Below are 23,000 nucleotides of genomic sequence, written 5' to 3'. Positions count from 1 at the left end.
AGTGCTACAAGAAAGACAGAGAGGACTAGCAGGGTGCATAGAGTTTGCTGCTCTGCAGATGCACGTCACATGGGGGGATCCTTTCCAATTCCCCATCAGAAAAGGGAAAGGAGCTCATGGTCTACAACTGATGAGATGGTTAGAAACAGAGATGGAAGAAAGCAGGAGAAAGGGAAGAGAAAATGATTTCTGAAACTTATGGAAAATACTTTTTAAGGAAGAAAAGAAAGAAATGGAGTTCAGTCAGCTTTAGGTTACCCTCACAACACCACCTAACTCCTTCACGTAGAGCCTGGTATTCAGTTCTCTACCTGCACTTCTGAATGTTGTCAGACCCTAGTATTTCCAGTCATAATTACCTGCTGAGTCAGGACAAAAGACACCAGTCATAGTTTTGACTTGTTCTTTTGCTCCCAGGCCATTGTGTTTTGTCATCAAGAAACACATTTTCATGGAATTGGGTCAGGAACAAGATTTTGAGAAAGCCTACAAGAATTCTTTTGAATATCCCTGAGGTTATGAATATTTGATACATGCCCTTATTACCTAGCTCTATCAGAAGGACTGCTGGCACTGACAAAAATATTAACGCTCCACTGAGCCATTAAAACTCATAAGAGTTCAAAAAATACAGAAAATCTCCTTTGTTACTTCTGATCTATGCAAATATTCATACTGGACCCATTAGTTTGTAGTCTCTCTATAAAGCTAGTTATACCCTTTGTTGTCTTTCCCTTTTTTTATCCATTTTTAAACATTCAGCTAAAGCTTATTTCTATATCAATAAGATGGCCGTAAACATCCATCAGAATATTTTATTTTAATTACTATTTAAAAATGTAGTACAGAGCTAGGGAATCAAATGACTAGAGTATTGACCTCTAGCTCATTTTACACTTACTTAATTTAAGTTACATTTTTCTCCAATGAAGAAATCTCTATGTTTAAAGTACCTGAATTTACACACATTTACCTTTGAAGATATGTGGTTTTTAGCAAGCCCTTAGAAGCATCCAAGAAGTTTGCTGATTCCTTATGAGTATATCCCTAACATTTGGAACAAGTTTTGCTATCTCTCCTAAGGCAAAATTGAAACTAATTTACTAGCTTGCAACAGAATAAGCATTTAGCTTTTGTAAGCAGAATGTGTTTTTAAAATACTATGTATGAAAAGTTTCCCAGAGCTAGTTCATTTGTAATGTTGAACAATTGGCTAATTAAAAACATATTTGTTGTAGCTGAATGTGAGTGTGCATGAAAAAATTACACAATCTGCAGTAGTTAATACAGTAATGGAGTCCTTTTAAGTGGCCTTTCAAAATGGAATGCAAATAAAAAAATCAGCCAATTGTATTTTAGTTAAACTTAGTGAACAAATCGGTTGTGACTATTTTTATATGCCATGGCATCTCACGATTCTCAGAATCTACCTTGTTCAGAAAGTTAAATGCTTCAGAAGTGCCACAGAAAACACAGATCACACCATGCATCTTCAATCCCTGCTAGGGAGTACACTGAAATATAGAGCCACCATTGTGTGATGTTTACTTCAAATGATTATATTAACTGCTCACTTTATAAAATCACGATTCAAGAAACCCACTTGAGATTGAGTCAGGCTTGGCAGCTACTCTCCACTATCAGGTTTTCATTTTTTAAACAGTTTTACTGCGAAGCTAAGAGTCAGCCTCATCTGCTTTTCACTGTTGTTAATATGTTAAGACCACTTACTCCAGGCTTGTACGAGAATATGGCACAGATAAGATGAGCTGCTAGTTGCTCTGGAGCCCAACCATCATTTTGCCAAAGGGAAACATCTCTTTCTTTCTGCTGAATCTCTAAACATTACTAGACATCACAAACAATACAGAAACAATAGTCAAGGCTTCTCTACAACATTAAATACCAGACTTATTTGAACATCATGATGTATGAATGGCCAGAGGAAGAGCAGTGGTGCTATGGAAAGGGAGGGACCTTTACATAAAATAGCCAGAAAGGACTGTCAGCCTCTGTCAGTCCTTTCACCCTGTTATGAAGATGGATGTTTGTTATGGTTTCCTGTTGATAATGAGTATGAAATACTTCTAGGAAAATTTCCTTTTGAATGGCATTTCATACAAAATATTGCATGATAAATGATCATAACTATACATACAACTTAAGCCTCAAATATTTTGGTCGATAGGACTGCAGAATGAAAGAAATTAATAAGGTCTGCTACACAAAACATTTACCTTTTGAATTTATAGCATGAACAAAATAGATACTTCAACACTGCTGTCCTCTGAAATGACAAGACTATTATTAAGGCTCTAGTCTTGACCCAAGGAATTTTTACTTGGAAGCAGGTCTGGAAACTCTGAAAACTTACTTCTCTCACCCTAACAGACATTTATTACATTAATTAGATACAGAAGGAGACCTGGAAAAGAATTTTAAAAATTCTCGCTTTCAGACTTTAGCACATATCATTCACATATCATTTGTTTGTCTGCAACAGCTCATTTATCTGGCGTTACTTGGCAGGAGTGAAAATGAATAAATATAAATGAGTATTGATGGCAGTTTTATGTTTTGTTTTGGTTTGTTTCTGTTTGTAGAATAAGAAATATAACATTAGTATGCACTGAAATAAACATGTGCTCTCTGACCACTTCTGATATTTACTTTTAGTTTCCTCTTGGTCAAATCAAGCTTTTTGAGGCCAAGGTTGAAGAAGTTGATAGATCCTGTGACTCTGATGAAGATTATGAAGCTAGTGGTCGCAGTTTATTATCAACACATTACACTGTTGTTATCCACCCCAAAGATCAAGGACCAACTTACCTTCTTATAGGATCCAAGCATGAGAAGGTAATGAAAGGACTTTTTAATTGAGTTTCAGTAACATGTCTATGACTGTGGTGCTGTGATATGAACATTTCCTAAAGATGAAGGGAAAGGGGATCTGCAAGTCATGTGTCTTGTAGTTTGATGTAATAAACAAAGAGAAGTACCTATTTCATGAACATTGATCAGTCTGTGAACCAGTGCTATCATTGATAATCCCTTTTGAAATAGCCAAAAATATTTAGGCTTGCCTACATAAGGTGGTGGTGTAGAATACTAAATATGCTATAAATTGAGAATTTTTTCTCACATTGCAATAACTTGTAGACAGACCTCTAGCAGATCTTCCGGAGAGGTTCTGGTATACTGTTACCTGTTTTCATTGTTAGGAGTAACAGTAGGGAAGACTGACATAAGGGAAGTGATAGATGTGGTTAAAAGCATTATTATTGCTTAGTTGCTATTGCTAATATTGCTTACATTATTATGTACTGACTAATCCTGTAGGCCTCATTTTGCTTTTTGGCCTAACTCCTCAGCTTAGCAGGATCTGGCAGTGATAAAAAGGCACTTACATTAGCTTTCTGAAGAAGAAAGGAAGAAGTCGCTGATAATTAGGCATGATTTCTGATGGTAAAAGGCTTCAGAAGAGAGCCCTGTCCAATTTTCCTTACTTAATACTTGCAACATAGAGTGGCCATGAGTACAGGTGTGAAAGTGAAACAAAGGCCAACTCCTTTGTGCTTCAACAGGAGAGTATGGCAGTTGGTTTAAAGTTGAGAGAAAAATCTTCGTGAAAAAGCTACTTCCAACAAAGCTGAATCCTTCAAAACCAATTCAACTTCTGACTTAATTCCTTTAAAACTTGATGTTCAGTATATTTTAATGCTCTTAAAAGTCTGGTGGAGTGAATGAGTTGCTGTGTATTTTTCTACTTTAGGACACATGGCTTTATCATCTGACGGTTGCTGCTGGAAGTACCAACGTAAATGTTGGGTCTGAGTTTGAACAACTTATTTGCAAATTACTAAATATGGAAGGTGATACCAGTAAGTTTCTTTTTGTTTCAACACACTAATATTGTCATACTTACCAGTTATAGTGAGAAAATAATTATCCTAACATTGTAAAAAAAAAAAAAAAAAAAAAAAAAAAAGTAATAAAAAATAGACAAATTTAAGTTTTAGGCATAATTCTAAAAGTTTTTAATAAATGCTTACATGCATTATGAGATTTTTTTGGTCTATACAAGGCAGGTGAGTTAACCTTTTGTTAAGTTTACATTTGTGCTAACTTCCCAGCAGAGCTATCTGCTCTGTGAAACAGTATTACAGACACAGACTCTAACGTGCTCTGTAAAACACTCTGAACAAGCCTGACAGGGCTTTGAATCTCTTATCTAAAATACCATTAATAAAATCATTAACAAAACTATTCCTATTCAATAAAAAATGCAACTACCAAGGCCTTGTTTCTATAATGTATTGAAATCAGTCGGAATGGAATTTGTACTTTAGGTCAAAATTTAGAACAGTATTTGTAGAACAGATGATAATTATTTAGAAGTTAACAGATACCCAACTCCCACTCGATATAGTGGGGGCTTTAGATGCAACTAGGTATAGAACTGCATTTCAAAATCCTGATCTCTTAGGTTACATGAAAAAAGTGTTTCCTAAAAGAAGACCATAGACCTCGTATTTCAAAGTTTTCCTTAAAAAAATATTTTTATTTAATGGTTTTATTTAGTGAAGTTTCAGAATTCGTGTTTCTGGTATAATCCATTTAGCTAGAGCAACTGTTCCAGTTCTGAATGCAAAAGTCTGTTCAGTGGGAAATACCCCTCAATCTGCCTGTGCTATAGAAGCAAGATTCCAGCATCTTTGTAATTCATCTCTGGGGACAGTTCACCTTGATGTCACACCAATTCCCAAAACGGTGGCTATCCATCACATCCTGTGCTGCTGTGAACAGATGAAGTAGTAGCTGTAAAAGGAGAACAGCACATACTGTTGCCTTGTGCTTGCTGGACCCGCAAGAAGCTGGTTTTCAAATTCTGAATATTCAAGCAGAAGTCTCAGACAGACTCATTGACGTTCTGTGCCAGCAAATTTAGGATTCATCTTGCAAACTCCTACTCATGTAATTATTCTCGCATAAAACCTCATAAAGAATCTGGTCCTGAGAAGTTTTATGATTTTATGTAGTCTCACAGTTTGTAGCAAAAGCCAGCAGTCCTACAGACTCATTATCATGATTTGAGATAAGCTACTAGAACTTAGAAGCCAGGTCCCACTACCAACATGAGGTGGAGCTGTGAATTTCAGCAGAAGGAAACTGATGTAGTATCTTAAAAGCTTCACCTCACTGAGACTCTTTCTTGGCCCCACTGTATAGATAAGCACAAAGAAGTCATAGATTGTGGGGAGAGGAAGATGACTAATTCAACAATTTATCTTCTTGAAATTGATATACTCAGTCCAGCTAGTCTAAGGCATATGTGCAGTACGGAGGGATGCAGCAGTTCTGAATGAGGGAACTTTGCTTAAAAACAAAAACAAACAAAGAGTACACCGAGAAACATAATTTTTGCTCTGGTTTCTTAAGACAACAAAGTTCATTTGATTGCATTTTTCATGTGTCTGTCTCTGCCACCCACAGTAAGTTTTGAACATTGGGCCATTAGTACAACTAATTGAAATTAATCAAAGATAGTTAAATTCTTACAAGTGTTGTGAAAAGAGGTACCCAAGTAGGCAAGTGATTCAACGAATGCCATAACTGTGGAAAATACTGCACTAGATCCCAAAGAATCCAGAAGATACTTACAAAATACATGATAGAGTATCCTTTTCTTGGGTTATAAATAATGATGAACCAAGCAAATTGAATTTATTCTAAATTTATGTTCTTTAAATGTGTTGTTATTTTCTTACAGACTCAATCTAGTAATTCTGTTGAAATGGCCTGCCTGCTTCATTTCAAGCACCTATGTCAGAACATCATGAAATAGTTCAGTGTACAGATGTGAAAAACATAGCAAGGAAGAATCCATGTTCTCAGAAATTGATAAGTGTTTTAGTAGATTCAGCTTTTCTTTAGTTTAGAACTATTAAGTGTCAGAGTCTAGAAGAACAAAAAAGTAATCTGCAGAAAGATATTGTGCTGACAAGAAAACAAAGATCATTTGTGAAAAGAATAAACACTTGATAGAATATACAGTTAGATTGGTATTTGCTTTCTTTCTGAGTCTGTTTAATAAGGTTTTAGGAGACGTTCAGCTATTACAGATTCAGGACATATCTTCATGTTGAGTCACTATTTAATGAGGTGTTAAGGGGTTCTCGTGTTGAAGACAATGCCTTTTAAATTATAAATCTGATGCTTGCAGTCTTTTAAGATAAGAAAGCTTTTTTTTAAAAAAAAAGCAAATAGAATTTAAGTTGATTGTTTGACATTTTGTTTCTCATTAAATGATGAGTAAAAAATTGAACTTGCTGTACTGAGTTAATTGCAGAAAGCACATATTTTATCTGTTCAGCTTCTCAGATTTGGAGACATCCTACCCTTTGCCACAGCAAAGAAGGAATCGCTTCTCCTCTTACAACATTGCCATCAGAAGCTTTGCAAACTGAAGCAATTAAATTATTTAAGGTAAAACCGCAGTAAATGCCTTTTTATCAACTGTCTAGCTTCAGCTTGTTTCTTGAAAATTTTTGTGTGCTGGTAAGACCTTGTATCTTTCCCACTGAAGGGCCAGAAAGGTGGCTGATACCTATGAGACAGAATGTGCTGCAATTCCATTAACCTTCTTTCTCCTCTCTCCTACCCTCACCCAGGTGAGCTGCTCTTGAGCATTAACTAATTGCCAGGATGTAAATAAAGTCTATTACAGAGACAAAATAGGTTCTTGCTGTTCTGTACACAGTGAAAGAAATTACAGTTTGGTAAGCATGGTGCTTGGATAAATGAGCATTCTCCACAGAGACTGCACAAGTCCAAAGACCAAATTCCCTAGAGCATTAGCAGTCTTGAAAATTTGGATGTAAGGGTTAGGATCTAGAAAGGAATTTATCTCAAGTACTGTATGTTCAGTTACAGCCACACTTCAAAGAAGTAGATCCACCTTAGTTCCAGCAGTACTGCAGCATGGAAATGTAAAAGGGAATGTACTTCCCTGACAAAAATGAGTTGATAACTATTTGGCAATCACTTTCTGAAATACATTTCAGACCTATGTCAAACCACAGACACCTAAAATAAATAAATAAGAGATTACTTGTATGACTTTTATTAAAATGTTGTATAAATCAGTTTAAAAGTCAGGTAGGGAACTCATTTAGAAACAGGAAGTTATGTTTCAGATATTGCATTGGTGATAAAGATTATTTCTGTGCATCCACACGCAGAATCACAGAATGGCTTGGGATGGAATGGACCTTAAAGATCACCTAGTTCCAACACCCCTGCCATGGGCAGGGATGCCACCCGTGTGCCCCATCCAGCCTGGCCTTGAACACTTCCACATTTTAAGATAGATGAGAAAGATTAGGCTTCCATTCATATCTTCTATTTTGCCTGTATACTTTGAAAATTCATCTTCAAGGAAGTGTTTTAACAAATGAATTTAGTTATCGTGATCAAGAGAACTATCATGTAGACTAAATAGAGTGAATGATGAGGAAGTTTTTTGCTAATACAGCATAACAAATGACTGACACCTGGCTTCCCTAAGACAGCAGCGGTGGTAGGAAAGTTTATATGTACCCACTTGTAAAAACACCAGGGAAAGCCAAGAAGTAGAACAAGTGGCTCTGAGTCATAGAATCATAGAATCTTGTTTTCTAATCTGTGCATGTCCCACCACACTGTGCTCACTCCTAGCATAAGTTTTTTGCACTGGCTGCCATTGCGAGTTGTCCACCTTGCATTTTAAAGACCTGCACGGGGTAAGCTGTGCACATTCAGCGTGTCCATAAACTTTCCTAATGCCACAACTGTTGCAATTCCTGCTAGTGTTCCCTCCATTAGACACAGAGTGAAAAGTTGTTTTTTTTTTAAGAGGTATATTTGTCTTAAGTCTCTCTATAGCTTTTCATCCATTCCAGTTCCTTTTCACCTCCCTTTCGCAGGTAAACTGACTGATTGTGACTTAAATTGTAGCACATTTTTGATACGCAGAACGTCTAAAAGATTTGTTGGAGCTTTTTGTATGTAAACTCACTTGCTTATTATTTTATTTCTAGACCTGCCAGTTGTTTATAAATGCTGCAGTTGACTCTCCTGCCATTGACTACCATGTATCTTTGGCCCAGAGCGCTTTGCAGATCTGCCTCACGCATCCTGAACTTCAAAATGAGATCTGTTGCCAGCTCATTAAACAGACTAGACGTCGGCATCCACAAAACCAGACAGGACCAATACAGGTAACCCGGTATTTGTTTTAATGGTACTTATTTCAACAGCCATGAAAGAACTACAGACTGTTTAGAATGGCCAAGAGTCTCTGTACGTACATAGCTTCTGCTTACTTAAAAGCAGATAAGTTCTGAAATAACATCTTATTACTGCTGGGTCTTCCTGAAACAAAGCTGATGTTATCCTCCATCAAAGTACTCACATCAGATGACAGGTTATGTCTGTGCCTGTGCTTTTTTTAAAGGCTTGACATACAGTGGGGTATCCTCAAGTAAAAAGCGTTCAGACATGATATGTGGAGCCTAATTCTCCTTTACTGCATCTTTCCTAAGATAGGTGCTGCATCAGGAACCTTGGTGGGCAAAACCATATGACAGATGTCTCTGTAGCATAAGCGTGAAGAAAACCTGTAGCGCAATGCTGTGGAATTTCAGATGTGCTTGGCTTTTCTGATAGATGTCACCTCTTACTTTCTTGTGCTGTTCTGCATGCATCCTGCATGCTAGATTATGAATATATACTTAAAATTCTTCACCCTTGTCCACTGCCAGCGTTTCAGTGGTATCTAAATATACAACAAATCAATGAATTGAAATTATAAGGAAGGGCAATACTTATAATCCATGTGGAACTAACAGAACTGGAATAACAGTGCACGTGATATAGTCATACCTACAGAACTAGGAGATCAATCAGAAAATGAGAAAGGAAATTACCGCTTTAAGGCTTTAATGGACACAGTTTTCTCCGGATTTCCTGTAGAAAGTAGAACATGACCAGCAGGCATACCTGTTACCTAGAAATGGCCCTTATTTGGAGAATGGACAGCATGTAAGCACTGCTAAAATATCTACTAAGCTTTTATAAAAGACATAGCATATCCACGTGAATTAGCACACACTGAAGTTACATACATCTTACGGAATTTAAACTAACCATAATCCATGTTTGGTACTTGCAACCACTGCTGACGCCTTCCCTCCAATACGGATAAATAAACTGTAGCCACCATAATCCACTGACATGATATTTAAGGGTTAACCTGTTCTGTAAAACATTTGTAGCCTCACGCATGTTTTTTTTTAAGTCTTAAATTATTAACTCAGTCATGCTGTAGTCTCCCACACTTACTTCTGCTACAGTTTCTTCCTGAAACAGAGTTGATGCTATCCTCCATCAAAGTACTGCTCTTTGATGAAAAGGAGTATCTCTGGCTGTGCTGTCAAATTTTGATTTACTACCAGGCAAGTCAGATAAACCAAGGTAGAGAAACCCTGTTTTCTGAATTTCAGTATGAAGCATTGCTACAGTTGTGAGAAAAGAAAGAAAAATAAGCCTGAATCCAGAGTACACGAGAGCAGTGTGCATTAAGTGAAGGCTATGGATACGTATTGAACAATGAAAATACACCAAAATAATGAATAATTGTATTTTCAGTAGTTCCTGACTATTTTGTAGGAGGAAAATGTCTTATGGGTTACTTCATTATGTATATGAACAGGGGAACTGAATGAAAATTGCACAGGCTGCTCCTTACATCTTAGTGCTTGGGTTGCAGCTGTAGCATATTTTTCCTGTATATTAACTGCATTTTGTGCAAACTGATCTACTTCCACATTTCTGGCCCTAAAAGAAACATGTTGTACACAAGTAAATAGAGAGCATTTTGGCCTTCCAGAGGTGACATGCTCATTTACTCAGCTTTTTCTCTTTGTTTTTTCTTCCTGTTTACAATCATCAGTTACTCAGCTTGGCACAGTAAGCTTCACTGCTGGCCAGCAGCCACAGCAGGAAGTTTTACTTTGTAAGATGTTTAAAACAGTGAATGTCTTCCTTTTGTCCAGGGCTTGCAGCTCTTGGCTCTCTGCGTTGGACTCTTTCTGCCCCAGCACCCATTCCTTTGGCTTCTTAAACTTCATTTAAAGAAGAATGCAGATTCCAGGTGTGCCTGAATATTGTTAGCCAGCTAATTGACTAGTCTTTCTTAAAGTACCTTATTTCCAATCTTTCATTTAATATTTCATTTTTTGGACATACATTTTAAAATGCATTTGAATAGAATTGTGTTTCGGTGCCATGAAAAGGTCATACATGCTGCTTCTGTGCATCACTTGGAAAAGTTATCCTTTGTTTTGAAAAATAGTCTGCAATGGAATTCTGACTGCATGTTGCAAAAGCATGAAGACCAAAGTGTAGCAGTTGCACAAAACGCTCTGAGCCATGTTCATTTTTGGCACAATTCTGTTCGTCTCAGTAGACTTACTCTCCTTATAACATGGAAAAATGTTGGAAATCTGGCTGTGAAATCTGAATGCTCTTCGCATCTCTCTCCAGAGAGTTTTACTCACAGTTTACTATCCTTTCAATCAGTCCCAAGAATTGCCTTATTTCTTTTTTTGTCACAGAACTGAATTTGGGAAATACGCAATATATTGTCAGCGATGTGTAGAGCGTACCCAGCAGAATGGAGACCGAGAAGCCAGACCTTCCAGAATGGAAATTCTTTCAACTCTTCTAAGAAACCCCTACCACCATTCACTACCCTTTAGTATTCCAGTTCATTTCATGAATGGCATATATCAGGTAATGTTAAATAGACCGTGAAATCTAAGCGCTCCCTAACCTGTGCTTTCAGCATATATGTGAAGTATATCAGAAACAGAATTTTAAGTGTTAAGGTAAACATTGTTCAGCTTTCATCCTGTGCCAGTCCTAGCAATGGTGGGCACAAGGTATTTGAGTTTGATTTGATCAATGAAGAGTAAATGTTTGGGAAAAAACACTTAAGTGTGAGAAATATGAATGACATTTCTTATTTAACCTGGCCACCAGATGAATGAATTAGACTGAAGGAAGAAGAAAGGTATTAAATTCCATTTCCTTTCTTAAGATACCTTTAAAGTTAAATATCTCACTGATGGCATTGAAACACAGCTATAACTTCCATTATCAGCCACGAAGGATAACCCTATTTGTTACAGAACAAACACAGCTTCATTCTTAACCTTTCAGACTTCATCAGTCAAAGCCTGTAGAAAACTTTCCATGGGCATAGGGGTGCAAGTCCTGTTTTTTGTTTCTAGTGGTGAGAGCTTGCAAAAAGAGTTTTTTAACAATTCACAGTATTACAAGATATAAAGTGATTTTTTATATGAAGTCAAAACTGTATTGAATAATCTTTTTATTTCAGATAACAGAAGAACTCTGGTTTTTTTCCCCTCTAAGTTTCTTAATTGCTTACTGCATGCCAAGTAAAAGAGAAAAATCAGCATGTACTTAAGTCACCCTAAAAAGTTTCAAAAATGAAGTCTGAAGAAGAAAAGGAATAACTGCTCATTTATTTATATATTGCTCAAAATACATCTCCTAAGGGCTATGAAAATTGTAATTAAATAAATAAATTACTTCCGTGGGATCAGTAAATAACCAATTTGTAAGTTCCACTGATGGTAAGTTATCCACAGAGGATGGAATGGATCTTAAGTTCCCATTGTTATTCTAGAGGTACTATCCTTCTTCAAAATTTTAGCTTTAATTCTTTTTTTTTCCAAGTGCTTGATAGCAAAAAACATTTTGGGTGCTTTTTTAGGTTGTTGGGTTTGATGCTTCTACCACAGTGGAAGAATTTCTGAACACCCTGAACCAGGATACAGGAATGAGGAAACCAGCTCAGTCAGGATTTGCACTGTTTTCTGATGATCCCTCTGGCAAGGATATAGAGCACTGTCTTCAAGGGAACATCAAGGTAAATAAAAGCCTTTAATGAGCTGTGCATATAAAACAGCAAAATATCTTCATTTTACAGAGCTCTCTTCAGACGACGTAAAGGAAAATATTTTCAGGCTGAAAACTGTCTTTTTTTTCCTCATAATGTGAAAGATGAAAAAATCACTTTTTCAATTAATGAAATTCATTCAGTGAACTATATTTAAAAGCATTGTCTGGGAGACTGATATTAATCATGGAAGTAACAGCTGGGCTAAAAAAAAAAAAAGAAAGCTGTTACTAATCACAGTCCTTTAAAACCAAAAAGTGATTGGAATCCAATGTTCACTTAGAGATTTCAGTTAGCATTTCTGGTATAGCCCCAAAAGGTCCAAAAAGTCATTGATACTAGCACGGGAATCTTGGGGAATTAAAATAAAGAATGGATTCCTTATCTAAATACAGAATGATTAGGGTTCAGGAAATTTCCAGTTTTTGGCTTATCATTGTTCTGGATCTTAGTTCCATCTATTACTAATAATAAATTATTTGCAGCCAAGATTGGCAAAATGCAATATAATCTATGTTTTAGTAGAATATTCTTCAAGCCTTTTAGCAAATAATGAATGATATTTTTTTTTGTGCTTCTATCAAGTAGTCTTTTTGCACTCTTTGGCCAACGCTCACAGCTGCACTTTGAGTTACAAAGGAAGTTACTGCTAGCTCTTCATGACAAACAAGCAGGGTCATCTGATTAGCTCTGCTTCCCCACCATAATAACTACCATATGGAAAGCAAAACATATTTTTAAAAATACTTATTTCCTTGGTAAATGCAGCTTTAGAAGCTGTTCACATTACTTCTTCCAGAAAGGATCTTTTGTGAAAGAATGGTGCCCTGAAGTCCAGCAGGACTCACTGGACCTCTGTTCTGCCTCCTCCCAGTCTGCCCGCATGCACCACTTGTCAGAAACCACCCTCAGTGCACTTTGTTAACAAACTTCATACAAACATCAAAACAGACAGTTAGTAGAAGGGGCCTGAAAATCTCCAGCATACAGCAGAAAGAGAAGGCAGAGATCAAAGGCATTTGATTAATTATATAGCAACTCACTTTGTATAATTACATACTCATTGGTTGCTGCTAAATCAAGTACCTGTCCTTTCCACATAAACATATTATGGCTTATTTGCAAAGTTAGGGTGCGTGTTCCAGGATAAACAAACAGAAAAGCTGATTATTAAATGTTCCAACTAAGAACAGCTAGTAAGCTTATCCTCTAGTTAGTTTAAAGATTCAAGCTATGTAAGTTTCCAATATGTAATAGGTAAATGATATTAAAATACATAGCCAGTTTTTATTCAAATTTTTTGAAAGATGAATACAAATAAAAGTTGCTTTCTTACTGATTTCTTTCTAGATCTGTGACATTATTTCGAAATGGGAGCAAGCCTCCAAAGAACAACATCCTGGGAAATGTGAAGGTACAAGGACTGTCCGCCTTACTTACAAAAACAGGTTTGTATAGCAGTTATAACATCTCTGCCTTGTCTCAGGATTTATATTTTTTTGTTTTTAATTTCTGCAGTTTCTTCATATGAAAAATATTGGCTGACTCAAAACTTGCAATAAAAATAGTAAATGGGTGTAACTAGAGCAATTTTAAAAATATATATATGGTGCGGTGGGTTTTACCTCAAAAAATGGTGAGGAGGGTGCTATAAAAAAGTAAGGGCAACACTGAGTTCAGAAGACTGAAATTAAGTATTTGCCCACTGGTTTAAGTACAAGTGGTGTTCTGCTAATGTGTTCTGACACTGACGTAAACATGTCATATTCAGAATACTACCAGTCCTCAGGACTAACATATGTTCCCATCTTCTTTATTTAATAACTTTCTGTCTTCTCTGCAGGCTTTATTTTTCAGTTCAAGTCCATGGGGAGACGGACAGAGAGAAGCTGCTGCTAGTCTATCAGACGAATGATCAAATAGTCAATGGACTTTTCCCTGTAAACAAAGAACTAGCAATGGAACTGACTGCTCTTCTGGCTCAGGTAATCCTGGTGCATTAATGGCTCACACAGCAGTTTTACAGGTGCAAACCTTAAATTAAGGAGGTGGTCCAGGGTTGCTTGGCAGTCGAATGGCCTTCACCTTTTATATATGATAGCGCAAGAAATAGGCTGGGCTGGAATCTTTGTGTAAAGCTAACTTCTGTACGTCAGTGGAAATGCTCTACAGTGAGCACTAGTGTTGGCACCAGTATGGATAAAGCTTTCTTTACCCTCCTACACAGTCAGGCCCTATTTGATTAAGTATCATCTAATCACGTATCATTTCTTCATTTGCTATTTTTTAAATTATTTCTGCAAGTTAATATACCAAAGTAACAGCTGTTTAATGAAACCCTAAAGCTCCTTTACTAGCAATGGTCTTGATAAAATCTGTTTTATTTATAAAAAAAATAGACTCAAGCAAAGGAAGGTTACTGAGAAAGTTACTTGATGGTGTTACTCAAATCTAAACTGGTTTGTGTAGCTGAAGATGTAGCAAACTCACAGCAGAACTAGATAGTATTATACCCTGTATTTGTACAATTTATATTTGATATTTGTTTTTTCTTGCATGGTAAATATAAAATAAAATTACTTGCATGGCTTCTGTATCAGTGAAAAATACACATTATTGACAAACTGTTTCTAATTTTCCTTGGTAAGACAGAAGAAATAAATACCCAGCAAGAAAATTACCCTGCAGTAACAAATATTTTTCTTCTTTGTGGTCTTACCCTTAGGTAGAAATCGGAGATTTTGAAAGGCCTTTCTCAACGCCAGCAGGGCAAGTCACTTCCCAGTCCAAATCCAATCAAACATTAAAACAAGTTTTGGAGAGATTCTACCCTAAGAGATATAGGCATGGTTGTTCAGAGGAGCAATTAAGGTGAGACATATTTTGCTGTTTACATTCTCTGAAAACTTAGCAGTGAAATGAGGATTTTTTTAATTCTCCTAAGGTACAACTTCCTGTTCTGCCATATTTACCTACACCTGTGATTGAAACTTAGATTCTTGCTGAATTAAAGAAGCCACTTCCTCTCTACATTTCTAATCTAAATAGAGTATCATCATTAAGCATTGCATTCTAGTAAAAGCTTTAGAACAGACAAATTACTACATAGTTTTACAAACCCCAGAGATTTTGAAATTCTTATTTTTCTTACTCAGCAAATGTAAATTTAGGTCCGTGCATAGAACAGAACTAGAAAAGTGCATAGAAAAGAACTACTGAAAATAAAGGGCATGAGGGTCTGATCTGAGTGTTTGCTATTCAAATGTGCAATGTTTCGCAGCCAGTCAAATTGGCAATACAGTAACTTGGTGGACTTGCTATTAATATATCACCTAATATAAAATTAATCATTTGCACGTTACTTTACTCAGCACCTATTCATATAAAGAATATCATAACAGTGTAAAAAATTACCTAAAGTCAATGTCTTAGCAATTTTGAAGTCCAAAACACATTTCTGTAATGTTTTCCTCATTATCCCTACATGGTTGAGAGTTTCAAGCTGTTATCATACACACAAAGCAACACTGTTACATACTCAGAACATAACAGGGACTTTCAAAAGTATATGCTCAACAAATAAAGAGTTATGCAATTAATTTCAGAGAACAAAGTGTAAGAAGCACTAGATCAGACTAATTTGTGGAGGCTAAGCCTGTTAAACTGTTCAATTAGTTCCTAAACTATGAATTCCAGAAGCTGGAAGCGTATAGAAGGGAAAGGACCCCTCTATACCTGTTGTGTTTCCTGTGTTCTTTGCTAAGGGTGCAGTTTGACTTCATAAACTTCCAGTAAGAGTAAGCTGCAAGTGAAGGATCTCACCTTTACAACACATTCCCCCTTCCTTTTCCTGGGCTGGATCTTGTGGTTGCAGGGTGAGTTATTCCTAGAATTCAGAGTGCTAGAAAGATATGCCAAGTTTTTTCTGGAGGATTCATTTTCCATGGGATCATTTTATAGAACCAACTCACCTTGTAGTCACAAAATAAAAGAGCCAGTGTGAATGCATCATGCATTAGGAGCACCCTTTCTGGTAGCAGTGCCCAAATACACTGAGGAAGAGTAACGTTAAGCTCTATTGTCCACATCTGCTACCAGCCACAGGTGCTAATCTGGATGAATTTTTGGAATGACAACTGGCATTGCTGTTGAGTACTGATAAAATTAGATTGATTACCTTAGAGACACATTAAAAGCTGTACTTGATTCTCTTCCTTTATGCTGTTATTGCTACATCAATATTTAATCATAATGTTGCAGAAACGAGAAGAAACTTTGTCATTCTCATGTGCATAAAAATACTAAATGGTGTTTTGGATTTATTTGATACTGTATAAGTGATAGTCGTTGCATTAACTTAAATTATCGTTTTAACAAATGGATTTTTTTTGCTCATTAAGCTTGCTATGGGTAAGCATTTAAATTCCTTTCAATAACTAAATTACATATTTCATTTCAACAGACAGCTTTGTCAGCGATTGTCTACAAGATGGATGGCTCTCCGGGGGCACAGTGCTGCAGACTGCGTGCGCATTTATCTCACTGTAGCCAGAAAATGGTCTTTCTTTGGTGCTAAATTGTTCGCAGCAAAAGTAAGAAACTGTACTGAATTTGAGTGGTGCGGGTTTTTTAATATAAATATGATTTGCAGAGGTTTTGGAAAACTCTTTGGTTGAAAATGAGTGTGATACACATGTGCTGATTTAATCACTTGTCAAATTACTGATTTGTTTAAGCCATATGCTGCTGAAATGTAACAATCATAGTGATAGGTATACCATATTAATAACTTTCCAATACACTTACTGCTTGGTTTACGTTATTAATCTAGGTGGTACCTTTTCTTACATATTCATATCTTCAGAGCCTTTTTGTTTCATACCTTTTTTGCCTGATAACTCTTAGAATATTGAAAGGCATCATTAACTGGTTATGGAAGCGGAACCTTGCAGAAACAGTAAATGTTGTTAAGGGTATTTGGAGCACTCCCTTCTGTGCTGGCCTCTCTCTCTTAAACCACTGGTACCTTTATTCTCTTGATTCAAACAATTGTGTTAAGTAGAATTGTCCTTGCCCCCTTATGTCTCATTAGGTAATCCATATATATATATATTTATTTATTTATATGTAATATATATATAAATTACCTATCAGCACTCTGTTCTTCACATGCATAGACCAGTAAACAAAATTATAAGCTTTTTTTTTTTTAGTTCTATTAGTGAGACTGTACATTTTATTGGACTAAGTACTGGGAGAAGCTTCAGGAGCATTAGGATGCGTTCACAGTTCCACCAGTGGCCTACTACATGGCTTTGTAGTTCCCTCCCAGCGTAAATCTCAGTAAGATCTGTGGATGAGAAGAGCTCTATATTAGCTTATGTTAATAGTTATTTACATATTGTCTCATTTTGAAGTAGTAATTAAAGAACATTTCTCTTTGTAGCCTCTAGCAACCTCCTCACTTGAGAAATCCTTCATATGGTTTGCTGTACATGAGGATGGCATAAGCATCCTCGATTACAGCACTATGGTAAGTGACTTTTTTTTCTTTACTTATTTTGGTCAAAGTAGATTTTAGTACTGAGTATATAGAGAGATTCAGTACACAAAAGATGGCATTAGACTTCCATGCTGGTATCTAGTCTTTCCTCATAAAGCAAAAATTCGTTCTTTTCAAAACACTTTCATGTTACCATTATAGGAGTATTAATAATAGAAATAAGTAACAATTTCTTTGCACTGAATTTATTTTTGTTTATCAGAAATAGTTTTTATATCTTTCAATGAAATGTTAATATTTTAATCATGCAGATGTCAGGAGATCCATAGTTACAGTTCTTACAATAACATTAATTTTCTTTTCCTGAAGACTTCATTTTCCATTATTATTCATAATACATACACTCTGCAAAGTGCAGCTACTTAAAAAGATTGTTATTTTCATTGTATTATTTTTGTTTAATAGTAGGTAATATAACCCAGTGTTATTTAATTATGTCATTTTAGGCTCTGATTTTTCTTTGATTTGCAATAAAAGTTTTCACAGAAAACGACTCATGGTAATCAGTGTAAAAAGGCAGTGCCTGAGAAGATCCCTGCTTTAATTTATATCCTGCAAAGAAATAGAATGGCATGTTGCTATTAGCAAGTGTTAATATTGAATATCAGAAAATTAAAATCTCGACTTCATAATTGCATTGATATAGGCCTTTTCATTACATTTCTTTGTTGTTAAAAAAAAAAAACACAGAACAGTAAAACAAAAAACATGAGAGCAAAGAGCAGCTATACAGTAGCTGTGTACAGAGAATGAGCAAAATGAGCTTGCATCAGACTGCAGAAAGCTCTATAAACACTGCCTGCTCACAGAGCTAGCTGTGGGATTTCTGCAGAGCACTGCCTGTTTACAATGCAGACAGGCCCTGCCTTCCATTTAAGAAATGCTCAGTTTCCAGAGAATATCCTGATTTTCTGCAGAAAGGATCACGGGTATCAGAACTGGTGGTGCAAGGAGCAGCTAATTAAAAACACTGCTTGGAAATAAGGACAAAAGGAGGTTTAGTAATCAAACAAGTAAAGTGAGTTATCATATGGGTATTGTCTCATGATGAATTTTTGAATATCTTAAGCACATTAATATGATGTTAATGATAAACCAAATGCTAATTGTAGACTCAAAGGCCATTAGCGTGGTGTTGAACATTGAACAGTAAGAGCAGAAAGAGCAATGCAGAGGAGCTTTGAAGAGCATTTATGCACCATCGGAGATGTGGGAAAAAAAGAAAATGGAATTTACATTTAATTGTGTGTCTATTAACTATATCACTGCCCAGAAAGAAATCCTGGAGTTAAATCACTTTAGATGTCATACACCTTCCCATTTAACTTACTTAGACACTACTTCAATTTCAAGTGGAACTCCTGAGAAGAGCTTCTCTCAAAGTTAGTCAGGAGTTAAGTAAATTGAATTATAGATTTACGTTGAAACCTGCTCATAATAATCTAATGATCTAATTAATTTGGAATAGAAACAGAAGTCTAACTAAGGAGAGTCTTGTCATATACAGTGGAAGTTCCTCATTGTGAAGGTCTGGATGAATCTATCCCAAAATTTACAATTAATTTCAAGATTCATAAGAGGCTAACAACATTTTGAAAAATACACGTGCAGTTGTATTTTTGAGATGTATTTGTCATAATCTGTTTTTCTTGCATTGACCTGCTTATAGCTTTGGGTTTTCTTTTTTAAGCGATTGACAGTTACATATACATATAAGAGTCTGATGACTTTTGGAGGCTATCAAGATGATTTTATGTTGGTTGTTAATGATGCTCAGATAAAGGACAAAGCAACTGAAAAACTCCTTTTTGCCATGACAAAACCCAAGGTTGGTATATTACCTGAAATAGTTTCCCCACCGTCTGCTACTTTTCTACTTTTTCTAGTGGTGAATCCTTAACAGATGTGAAAGATGAAACACTTTCTTTATTCCTAGCATTCTGAGATTATTGACTTTTGCCAGATGGCTTTAGAGGGAGAAACAGTTACTAATATACGAGCAGTTACTAATATAAGTGACAATACTGATGTATTTTCTTTTCATGTCCCTTTATATAACGTTCCAAATTTTTCATGTAAGTACATAGTCTGTCTGATTGATCAGCACCATAGATTTTTAAGAAACTGTTTCTGTTCTACAGTGGAATTGCAGAATACAAGATCTGAAAGATCTGTCACTTGTTAAAAATTCTAGGATATTTTTGCCTTTGGTGAAGGAGCTGTCAAGCTTTTTAAATCTATATTCTCTCATTCGCTGGTAAGATTGACTATATTTAAAACAAACAAAAAACAGAATGTGAAGTCTCCTGCTGTTATTCAGAACAATCTATAAAACAGAATATGAAATTCTACATATAAATCTGGGTAAAGTCATGACTCTTCATGCAGTTAGACTTAGTAAAATATATCTGTTCAAGTTTCCCTCAGACTGTGCCCTTACAGGCAAAGTTGGGCGGAATGCAAAGAGAAAATACAGTAAGTTCCCAGATGTCTTCATTCCTTTTACCTACTCTGCATCTTGAGTCCTTGAGCTCTGGTTATTTTCTTGGAAAACTGAGGGAACACGTCACGAAAGATTTTTCTAAGAGCATCATCTTTTGGACTTCAAAATGCCTCTCAAAGTTGAATGAAAGGAGTGACCTGTTTGAATCATTTAAGACTGAAGACAAAGTATCCAGCATACTGATAGGAATAACATTATATTACTGGAAAGCAGTGATAGAAGAAAGCTCTAGTAGCGTTTCCTCTCTCCCCATCATTAGGCTGTTTGATAAAGTAGAAGTACTTTTCCAGCTGATTGTCACTAGCCAGAAAGTTAGCTATTTTTTCAGCAGTCAAAACACGTCACTGTATTTTTCAAAGAGACTTGTGTGTTCCTGTTACAGATTCTTGAGATCACTCTACTGATTGCCAGCTATATTAACAACTTTCATCAGCAAAAAGGAGCTGCTCATCACCTCTCTGCTCCAGCATTACTGACACCTCAAAGTGGACAGAAACTCAAGGAAATGGGGAGTCAGACACTGCTCACAAACAACAGACCAACTAAATGTCCAACTTTGTTATGAAAGTGTTACCTGTCATGATAATGCATCTTTGCTACATGGTTTCTACACTGATTGAAAACTTTTTGATGTACAAGACATACTGCATAAGCAGGTTTGTAAATGAAGGAAAGGAGGACGGGTTTATATTCATTTCAGTGGTATATAGCAGGAGGAACCCTTTAATTAAAGCCCTGGCACAAACTGGAATGATGAAGATGAGCCGATTTAAGAATTCTGCTTCACGGGGGTGGCTTGTCCCTATAGCTCAAAAATAAATGTGTCTGTTGATAGTGATGGGGAGGGGTGGCCTTGGGAACAATTGTATACGTTTTAGTCATTTTCCAGATATTTTCTCAGGGACCAAACTGTCTTCACCTCTTCAGTTGCGTTTTAAAAAAATACAAATTCTATGACCTTCATTTTTTAAAGGATTATTTGTTTTAAAAAATGTCAAATAGTATATTTTCCATTTCCATCACCCCACTTTGTTTTGCAATACAAGCACCACGGGGCTAAAAAGAGCAAATTGTTTTAGAATTGTTTCTTCTTAAAAAAAAAAAAAACACACAAACACATCACGTAACTATTACAAATCTAACAAGTATTCTCCCAATACCCTTTTAGCCATTTTTATACAGCTATTCTACTTAGCATATCTCTAGCCTTGGCCTGACACATTTCTAAATAATCCCTCTCAACCCCAGCCTTTTGGAAAAATCTAAATTGAACAGGCACTGTATTTAGTATAGTTTTATTAAACTTCTTTAATCCAGAAATAATAATATAATCCAGATGCAAGAATGACTCGATTCAAAACACAGGAATAACACAGAAAGCCATTGCTTGAATTGTTGAGCTTGGAGACATAAGTGACATATAAAATGCCATGTGTATAATATATACAGTGATACAGAATAATATTTTGTAAAAGGTGTATTTGTTGTGTTTTGTTTGTATCTATACATTTCGTATTATAAAACTAATTACAATGTTCTTGCACACTAAAGGTAAAATGTTGCATCTGCACTATTGGACTTGGGAGTACTTTCTGGTTACCTTTTTCAACTGCAAGCTTCATTACTGTGTAGGGTCAAGTACATAGAAATGACACGCATTTTAAGTTCCAAACCTCACATTTTAGTTTCTGTGCAAAGAAACCACTTCTGCAGGCTCTGAAATAGATCAGCAGCGTAATCTAATAATTTAGGTCCAGCCATAAAGGGGGTAGTTAAACATGAATCGCTGATTTATACACATTTCACAATTTCCACTTTTGCTCATGCTGATGATCATTGATCATTAATCATTTACTGCTAACCTTCATTATTTTAGTCTGCAGTAATTTCATAATGATGAATATTAGTATCTGAAGGTTGAAAAACTCCTTTGTTTTATGACATTTCATATATACACATATACAGATTGAGAGAGGAGTAATTTTCAGCTGTTTGCCCTCTGTAAAAGGTAGGGAGTATCTTCCTGAAGAATTGAAATAGGTTAGTTTGGAGATACAGTTTGCAAAAAAAACATAGCAGTAAAAAGTGGAAAGACAAGTTGGCTGGCTGACTTGATAAATACATTTCTTCTGAAAGCTCTCAAAATCCTGCCACAAGCAAAGTCTGCAAGACACTGCCTCCACTTTATGGCTCAGTGCTTTGTCTTGAAAAGTACAAACATATAACAAACATACTATATCTGGATGCCTTCATGTTTGAAATGCAGAACGAGCTTCTGATAACTTTCAACCTTCACAAGTAGTTATGCCATTTCTCTTTCAATGAGGCAGGGGCAGCAGCAGCAGGTTTACCGCCTAGGGGACGGCAGATCTGCCATCATCAGGGCAAGCACACAGGAAGCTACAAGAGACCCTGGCACTGACTGCAGCATCTTTTTGTGCAGACTCCCCAGGTGAAACGATGCAGGTAGTGTGGTGTAATTGGGTTAGGAATTAACGTCCCTTTGAGATCAGCAGTATAGTTAACTTCTGGATAATTATGGGGTTGGGTGACGGTACTTGCAAATTCAGACAGATAGTACTGCATCAGTTATACTCAGGTTGTAGTGTAAAGCTTCTCAAATATGCTTAGAAAGTTAATTTACAAACAAAAAAGTCATCACAAAATTATGATAGCAATCAACCTAGAATATTCTAGCTAGCAATTATTTCCTAATTGTCCATTAGGACATAGTGTGAGGCATGTCACTAGTGAGTTTCTTCATGTAGTTTTTTTAAATCTTTGAATTAAGTTGGTTAGTTTGGAGACAAAATGATACACATTACACAAAGCTGATGTGCAGATATTGAGTCATTTAAACTGATTTCATTAACAATTGCTGCCTTACAAACAGCTGTTTTATAAAGCAG

General features: G+C 36.0%; 1 protein-coding gene across 2 annotated transcripts in view; it reads left to right on the top strand.

Moving 5' to 3' along the window:
- The window catches only part of PLEKHH2 (pleckstrin homology, MyTH4 and FERM domain containing H2), a 55,762-nt gene extending 34,094 nt beyond the window's left edge, over positions 1 to 21,668 (top strand). Inside the window, exons 16-29 of one of the 2 annotated variants that reach the window (XM_050709985.1) lie at positions 2,677 to 2,856; positions 3,773 to 3,881; positions 6,374 to 6,486; positions 8,079 to 8,258; positions 10,095 to 10,192; positions 10,656 to 10,833; positions 11,840 to 11,995; positions 13,376 to 13,473; positions 13,869 to 14,010; positions 14,751 to 14,896; positions 16,488 to 16,617; positions 17,472 to 17,558; positions 19,279 to 19,416; positions 20,474 to 21,668. In XM_050709985.1, the coding sequence (XP_050565942.1) occupies positions 2,677 to 2,856; positions 3,773 to 3,881; positions 6,374 to 6,486; positions 8,079 to 8,258; positions 10,095 to 10,192; positions 10,656 to 10,833; positions 11,840 to 11,995; positions 13,376 to 13,473; positions 13,869 to 14,010; positions 14,751 to 14,896; positions 16,488 to 16,617; positions 17,472 to 17,558; positions 19,279 to 19,416; positions 20,474 to 20,656 (1,938 nt within the window). In that variant the 3' untranslated portion in view covers positions 20,657 to 21,668. The remainder of the gene's footprint in view (positions 1 to 2,676; positions 2,857 to 3,772; positions 3,882 to 6,373; positions 6,487 to 8,078; positions 8,259 to 10,094; positions 10,193 to 10,655; positions 10,834 to 11,839; positions 11,996 to 13,375; positions 13,474 to 13,868; positions 14,011 to 14,750; positions 14,897 to 16,487; positions 16,618 to 17,471; positions 17,559 to 19,278; positions 19,417 to 20,473) is intronic. The other variant, XM_050709984.1, reaches the window with a different exon arrangement.
- The last annotated feature ends 1,332 nt before the right edge of the window (positions 21,669 to 23,000 follow it).

The sequence above is a fragment of the Cygnus atratus genome, chromosome 3 (assembly GCF_013377495.2).
Source record: "Cygnus atratus isolate AKBS03 ecotype Queensland, Australia chromosome 3, CAtr_DNAZoo_HiC_assembly, whole genome shotgun sequence".
Lineage (NCBI taxonomy): Eukaryota > Metazoa > Chordata > Aves > Anseriformes > Anatidae > Cygnus > Cygnus atratus.
The sequence above is the reverse complement of the archived record's forward strand: the minus strand, read 5'-3'. Positions and strand labels throughout refer to the sequence as shown.